This window comes from Apaloderma vittatum, unplaced genomic scaffold, assembly GCF_000703405.1.
Source record: "Apaloderma vittatum isolate BGI_N311 unplaced genomic scaffold, ASM70340v1 scaffold36920, whole genome shotgun sequence".
Classification (NCBI taxonomy): domain Eukaryota; kingdom Metazoa; phylum Chordata; class Aves; order Trogoniformes; family Trogonidae; genus Apaloderma; species Apaloderma vittatum.
Window position 1 is genome coordinate 26,119 of NW_009696911.1, and position 8,181 is coordinate 34,299.

At 35.4% G+C, this 8,181-nt stretch overlaps 1 protein-coding gene across 1 annotated transcript; it reads right to left on the reverse strand.

Annotated features, from left to right (window-relative positions):
- Positions 1–231: 231 nt before the first annotated feature.
- On the reverse strand, positions 232–7,753 carry FGFR1OP2 (FGFR1 oncogene partner 2). Its single transcript, XM_009876559.1, has 5 exons — positions 7,619–7,753; positions 6,358–6,475; positions 5,354–5,496; positions 1,463–1,576; positions 232–676 (listed from the first exon to the last, which is right to left on the reverse strand). The coding sequence occupies exons 1-5, from the start codon at positions 7,751–7,753 to the stop codon at positions 539–541; spliced, it is 648 nt and encodes a 215-aa protein (XP_009874861.1). The 3' UTR covers positions 232–538.
- Positions 7,754–8,181: the final 428 nt, after the last annotated feature.

The window sequence follows — 8,181 nt, forward strand, 5'->3', positions numbered from 1 at the left end:
AATTGGCTTTGTACTTGAACAGAATACCCGGTGGTGAAAAAGCAGAAATCCTTCCATTTCATGCTGCTTATGTACCCTTTTCATTAAACAGGTTTGTTGCAAAATGAGAATTTATTAAAAAACTTAAAGGAAAAAAAATGAGGATCACACACAAAGCATACTGATAAGTTACTACGTATTTGGCAGACTTTAGATCTTACCTTTATTATATAATAGGTTTACCAAAAACTTTGTATGAGCAATAACATATATAAATTATGTGAAATCTTGTCCTTTATGTGTAAAATGAATTCATATAAAAATAATTCCCAATTCATAAGCGCATTAATCCATTTCCTACTGAAGTTAGATCCATGGCAATTAATCTGTCACTAAGGTTTTTGTAGAATACTGCTTTTATTTTAAATAGTATAAAAGCCACTAAACTGGAGTTTAAGATGCCTTTGTTTGCTGGTGCCCTATTCAGTAACAAGTGCTTGACAAGTGACCCCTGATAACTGTAAAGTGTGCAATTGAAGCTTGTTGACTTCCATAGTCTTTAGCTTTTTCTCAGGCTCAAATCACTGCTTGTTACTAATCCCGACAGAGATGTGCTCTCTGATGCATCTTCTTTCTTGAGGTTCAGAAAAGATTCTCTAGTTATCTGAAGGATTTCTCTCAATCCTTTGTTTTCTTGCTATAACCGGAGAAAGAAAAAAGCACGTAACAGAACTCCAGAAAGAAGTCAAGATAACTACATTAATAACTTCTCCTCTGCTGTATGCCAAACATACTGTATAAGGATTAAAATACTGATTTGCAGTCAGGTAGTGCTATGTTATCACCTAAAACTAAAACCATCAGGTTTCTGATACTCTTGCTTTCTTGAATGGGCATTAAGCATTAAAAAAAAAGCTGAAAACATAAAGACAGGTAAGAAAAGGGTAATTAAATTCAAATGTTGCAGTTCAAAATAAATGTCCTGTTCTTTCCACACACTTTGTCCCATAATGAACTGCATGCTGGCACCTAATCAAAGAGTAATGGTGTTGATTTTCCAGTGATAAACAACTGAGAATCCCCTCAAAGGCACAGAATTATTATAATCTATATAAAAAAAATTAATATTTAAAAGCCAAAGGTGTGTGTATTACTATTTGCATCCTAGTGTCTTATTAGGATGAATTTGTATAATTTCCTAGCTTTTTGCTACGTTCACAGGGACTTCAAAAAAAGAGAAAGCTTAAGCCAGTACACAAATACAAACCACTTATCTGTGATGACAAAGTATCCCCTGTGTAAGACTTGAGGGTAAGCTGTAGTGGAGAAAATAGTACTTACAGTCCTCCAACAAGGAAAGTGGAACAAAATAGCAGTGTGAGTGACTGATACAGTAACCCACAAGAGATACTTAATATAAATAACTGTGATAACATTCATTGCCTTGCTATTTGTGCCATTGCTGGTTTGATGTCCTACTTACCTCAAGCTGAATGATACGTTCTTGCTCTTTACAGCCATGCTTTTCATCAATTTCAATGGCTTTTCTCATTACTGCTGCCATTTCTGTAATTTGGTCCACATGCACTTGCAGCTCCTAATTTGTAAAAATCAAACAATGACAGCTTTAGGAGTCTATTTTCTGCATTATTAAAAATAAGCAGAGCATTAAATGTGCATTTTAACTGCTGTACCACTTAAAGTGTGAACACAGACCTAAATTTCAGAAAACAAACTCTGAAACTTAACAGAATGAGCAGCCACTGCTGTCCTGTTCATTTACATACACCTAGTTTGCCACACAGTGATCCTTTTTATCAGACTTTTCTATTAAAAAATTATGTTTAAATTAATGTCTTCCATAGCTTCTACATGTTCCATACAGCTACACATTTGCCGTCGGCTTGATCTGACAAGACCTTCCCATGTTGCAGAAACTAATGGACTTAATTTTTAGATATGCAGAATATGAGCAGCAAGGTACTCGATATTCCCTCCCTTTGAAGGATTTGAAACCTGATCCCGAGTCTGGCATAGCCGGTACTAGCCTAGGGGTAGGCATTTATCTCTCCAGAGACCAGCCGAAGTGGGCATCCTTACTGCGTTATTTATTCAGAAACTCAGATCCGGATCTGTCCTTTGCTCTTTTTTAGATACTTCTGCTTGAATCCAATTCCAGCTTATTTGGGATCAGGACCTCAGAGGTCTGTGTCCACGCTAAACTGTAACCAAAACTTTTGTGTTTTGACTGGCCTCTTTGTGTCTGTTCATTAAGCTCATAGGGCACTTTCCTATTATAAAAAACTACCACATCTTACTTAAAGATTCAAGGAGGGAGACAAAAAAGAGCAGTAATTTGTTTTGCTCTTGTTCTGTGCCAGTACCAGGAGTGGAATGATAGGAGCCATTAATGTCAATATAACAGCCTTTGCAAGGAAGCTGGATTTTAGATAATCTTCCCTGTCGGCAAAGAAGTGATCTCTTACCTGGACCTTGTTAGTCTGGGTGATGGTTTGCTTTCTCCCTGGCCAACCTACCAGCAGGAAATGCTTAAAGGGTCACTACTTCTCACCTACAGTTCTAGATAAAGATCCTATGCCTTTAGCATTCATTGCTGTTCAGCTAAGATAAATACTTTAATGGTATTTCCAGAGGTTTTTATTTGTTGTTGTTTTTTCCTCAACTTATCTTTTATTTCCACTCTACTATTATGCCAGCCCATCAATGTCTGACCTGGCCTTTGGACAAAATTCACAACAGTTACTAATACTGCAGAAAAACACAACAGTAGGACTGAAACAAAGAACAATATAGACTAAAGTTAAATCCCACCTTTAAGTTTGACTGGAAGTCCATACATCTAGCAGATGATCACAGAATGGTAGGGGTTGGAAGAGATCATCTTGTCCAACCCCTCTTCCAGAGAAGGATCAGCTTGCCTTTAAACTACCAGAAATTATTAAACTACCATAAAGAACTGCCTCTCTTGAAAACATAAATTTTATCTGACCAAAAAAAAGTACTTTACTAGAATGAACATCAGCCCTTTCCATCCTTTCCTCTCTGCCATTCCAATTTCAAAAGCTGCAATTTACCTCATTAACTGCCCACTCACAGGGGCGAGGATATGGTGTGTATGGAGGTGGAACTTAGAGTAAGTTTATTATGTTCTTCTCAGTTTCCAGTGAAGGTGGTTACTTTTTTTTTTTCAATGAAAAACTAAATTTAGCTTGAAAGGAAGCTGTGGTCAGAGAGAATGAGTTGGCAAAGATGTACCCTTGAGAAGGGCTGGCAAGGAGTTACTGGATTTTAGATGTGCTGCTGTCCTTCCTACTTCCTATTTTGCCAGCTTATGTGGCCTCTTGATCAATATGATTTAGGGCCTGTTCCATGGTCACTAATGTTAGATCAGATGTCAACACAAAACTGTAACATTCTACTCCAGAAGGCAGATGTGTAGAGCTTAGATCCCATAATACCAAAGAATGCAACGAAAGTGTTTCTTTACAAACATAGCCTCGAACAACTGTGAACACTCCTTGTATCTCTTTTATTAATATTTTTTTTTGCCATACATTGTTGGTTTTTTTTTTCCTCTAGAGAGGAAAAAGAAAAAAAAGCCAGAGATGTTTTTAGACCTTGTTTCAGCTGAGCAAATTCAAACAGCACGCTTAGATAAGGGTCATTACTAGCAACACACTTTTCTCTTTCATACGTACGTATTACTGTGTATCTGTCTGCTAAAAGAAATTGTTTTTCTATTTAAAGGTTGCTCTATTTAAAGATTTGTTGATCTGCAGAAATCCATGTTTTTGTAATAATCTTTTGTAAATAGGCATTAAAGTTTAGGAACTGTCACTTGAGAAAACAGCAATTACTGGTAACAGTGAGGTTAATTGGTTAGGTGTGATGGATTTTTTTAGTTAACAAGCAGTATTTAAAAACTGCTTCAAGATTGTTTAATCTTACTGAATGTGAAGGCTGATCAGAAGAAAAAGTAATGAAACTCCACATAAATGTCAGACTATGGGTAATCCTCTTCATTTGGCATTCTTTTGTGATCAGATTTAACCAAGATGTTGAAGCCTAGATCTCCTACTTTTTTAATACCTCAAGATTTTAACCTATAGAAGTATTTCTAAATGAAATTTCAAAGTCCATTTCAAGACAGATATAATTTTACCCTCTTGTCTTGGTACTCCTGAGGCTGTAAGATATGCTATACTATATGCTAAGGTAACTTTTGAAAAGGGTATATACCTGTCATTTTTTAATAGTTTATATTAAAGATACAGTTTATATTAAAGATACAGTTTATATTAAAGATACAGGGCATGTTTTCATACCAATCTAAGTAGTCCCATTGGTTTCACTGGCACTAATTAGATGTGATTTTGTAAACAGATAAGGAAACACCAAATTCTTAAACCTTGTTTTCCAGGTATGCAGATCCTAACTCTGCTTGGCAGACTTAGTTTGTTGAGGTCAAAGATTATTAAACACTTCAAACTAATGTTTGTCTACACAGTTATACTGCTTTCTGATGATTACATTTCATTTCAAATATAATAAAATACTTTGTTAGAAAGCTCCATTTTAGATCTAGATCTAGAATAATTAATTTTCCTGAAAATACATTAAAAAAGCCTAAACTGCTATGAAAACATACGTTAATCCTGTATGAAGCTAAACACTCATATATACCTCACTTGTGACAGTTTTCAAAAAAATGTAGCTTAATGGCATTTTGCTTTTCTAGTTTTCAAAAACTAAGAGGAAGCACACCTATCCCAGCAACTTTCACCACCCTTCAAGCATCTCAGGCTGCTCTGGATTCTACTTAGCGATCCTGATCAGTACTGAAACATGAACCAAGAGTCGAGGCAGGAATATTATTCAATATTCAAAAGAACTTTTAAAACATTTTTTAAAATCTATGGTATTTAGGGAAAAAAAATTTGAATATTGAATTTAAAAACCTTGGCCCTCCTACTCTCCCAGTATGCACAAGTTTATTAATTATTTTTTGAAGAATAAGTTCAAAACAGTCCAAATATCTGAATACTGAGATCTGTGGACATCTGAAAGCAAATAGGGCAGTCATCTTAAAGACCAAAGCAAAACAAAAGTAAATTAAGTAGATACAGTAATGAAATGCTACTTGTTAAAAGCTTAAATAAATGAGAAGCTAATATGGTTGACTTACTCAACTGATCAAGTCTTCTGTTTGTGTTTCATGGACTGGATTATAAAAATTAGAACTTGGCACAATGATACAAAAATTGAGACAAACTAAGCTTTGAACTGATCCACTACAAACTAACTTAATTGTTAACTAGAAAAAAACAAAGGCAAAAAACAATGAAGTTATTACCTTGGAATGTTGCTCTTTTAACTTCATTATTATACTTGGATCATCCTTTTTGCTCGCCATAAGCAACCTAAACATCTGTTCTCTGTACTTGCTCATTATGAGTTCCAAAGCAGACTGATGTTCTTCAAGAGATGTGCGTAATTCTACCAACATAATTTTAAAATCAGTTAAACGGAGAAGAATTGAAACAAAATGCAAAAGCCCTTAATTGAGGGTCACCTCTCTTTGCACCCTAAAACCTTTGTAGGCTCTCCAAATGCCTCCAGTGGTGACTGCCCTGGGGAAATTCTTGTTCAGTCACAAACAGAAGGTCTTTTGTTAATATGACTTCATAGTCAGTCCCTTTAGTTGACATAAGTCAGCTTGAGTACAGCTGAGGATCTTTAGCCACTACAAACAGCACTGTACAAAGGCTAGAAAGAAATCTAAAGATCTGTTTTAATCTGCAACTTGGTAATATAAGAGTTAAAAAATGCTCATGTCCTAAATAAGTCAAAGGACAAAATAACTCCTGAGATAAGATTCATATGAACTGAGATCATCGAATCCTTTGCTGAATATAACTGTTAGAATACCTAAGGTGTTCCAAGAGGAACAGTATCTCCTAGTGTAGAGAATTCCTCCTGGAATTCTACTACTGCACTTATACTACTACTTGTTCTGACTACTCCTAAATTAGTTATTTTTCATAGTGGGAAAACATGGTTCCAAATAGACACCTGTACTGCAGAATTAAGTTCTGTTTATCTCCTCACTCATGCTGAACATCAGATAAGAACCAAAAAAGTAATTTCCCACAACACTCTCTTTTTGTTAATCATAGTCCCAGTGGTTGGACATTAGGACTGTTTATTAGATTGCATTATGATCAGTTTAACTGACAAATTGACATCATAAGGAAAAAATTCTGCAACAATTTTTTGAGAATAGATCAATGGTAAAAATCTCACTGATTCCAGTGGTGCAAGCTGGAACTTGAAAAGGACAGAAGATTCACGTTTTACCTTTATTTTCTTGCTGCAATTCCCTAATCTGTCTGTTTTCTTGTTGGATACCCATCACTAAGGTAGACCGAGGGCGATGTCTTGCTACTTCATTGAGCTCTTGAATCTCTTCTTGGTACTAGTTATTAAAAAAAAAAAAAAAAGGAAAAAACACACAACACAGTCACAATATATTTGAGTAACTGAAGGCAAGCATTACTCAACAAGTCACAAAGGACAACTTCTACTGTCAAAGTCTTTAACCAGCAAGTTAATGCTGTTTTTTTAATAACAATATCAAAACCTCCACTTTCTGGAGGTTATGCTAACATACTGCCCTTTAGAGACACAAAAGTAGCACCTTTGTTCTTAAACAAGTTTCATACCTCAGGTGTGTGTAGTGGGCAGTATTTAACCCTCAATTAAGGCAGGTCAAATTCACCATCAAGTAATTTAAAACTGATATACATATGGTAAAGAAAACCATGAGGTATTAACCTCTAGATCTTTACTGTGGCTTCCCAATACCTTAAACCTGTATGGGTACACGTCACATAGACCTGAACGGGGCCTGACTCTCAACAGATGGGTAAATTAAATATTCTTGAATTGAAGTTATGAAGCCTCTGCGTGACTAGTTTTATAGGGATGAAGCATATGCAGGGTTTTGTTATTTTACAAGCCCATTAATACGTCCTTTGTTCTATTAAAATGACAGGATGAACTCCTGTATGGAAAGTCAGTAGCCATCTTTATGTTTCTGCAGAAGTTCTCTAGTGAAAGGCACGCTCAATCTAACAACAAGCCTTCAATAGTGTCACCTCAGAGTGGAAATGATCACAAAAAAGCCTCAGAAGCTACTTTGCAACAAAAGGAGATAGTGACAAGATTCAGTGTTCTGAACAGAACAACACCTAAAAGGGCCTCTGGATGATTAAATATGCACATTGAAATTAATAAAACAAGTATTTCACTGAAGAGGAAAGCACAACACTGCACCTGATGGTGTATAAGATACCAACCCATTTCTACTAGTGTTCTTGAAATAAATGCTAGTTTTTAATATTTAAACTAGAGCAACAGAGAAAACTTCTTCACAGGATCAAACTAAATATATAAACAACCTATTTTTGGATCATAGTCCCACCTATAATGAAAACACTTAGTATGGCATTAAAGGATTAACCAAATAACATACTGATTACATATTATATAGTAGCAAATGATTTTAAATTATGCGTTTCCAAGTTGTTTTTTTAATAAACAAAGTTGGAAAACAAACCTGTTTCATTGCTTCAACCCGCTTGTTAAGAGCTGTAGTCTGTTCAATAAGAGCTTCTGCTGCGTTGTCATGTTCCCTTAGCCGTTCCACCAGTGCTTTTGCATCTGCTAAGGCCTTTTCAATTGTGCAACTCATTTCTAAAAATTAGAAATATATTATTTTCACACCACCTGTTTCCTATAGAGCAAACAGCTTTCTACATGATATATATATATATATAATCTAAAGTAGCTGGATACAACCTTTCCCTCAGAAACATCCAGCCACTTTGTTGATACCACGTATCAGAGGAAGGAAATGAAAATAAACTTTGTGTTGTGAGGAGAGTATCAATATATTAAGTGCAAAAGGAGGACTACTGAACATATGGAGATTGAACAGTGCATGTCCTTCTGTAAGTAGCAGAAAAATTACATTAACTATTTCATTTTTCAATATTTTTTTAATGTGTCCTCTGACTAGTCAGATATACTTCAAGATATGTGAGAAGTATAAATGTAGCACAAAAGAGGATGCCAAAGTACTACAGTGGGCTGGAAAATAAATCAGCAGAGAAGGAACAG

Excerpts from the sequence above, each read along its gene's own strand:
- FGFR1OP2 (XM_009876559.1), bottom strand. The coding sequence starts at position 7,753 with ATGAGTTGCACAATTGAAAAGGCCTTAGCAGATGCAAAAGCACTGGTG. Across the intron at positions 6,476-7,618 it reads GGGTTGAAGCAATGAAACAG|TACCAAGAAGAGATTCAAGA; the intron begins GTTTGTTTTCCA and ends TTTAATAACTAG. Across the intron at positions 677-1,462 it reads AACGTATCATTCAGCTTGAG|CAAGAAAACAAAGGATTGAG; the intron begins GTAAGTAGGACA and ends CTCCGGTTATAG.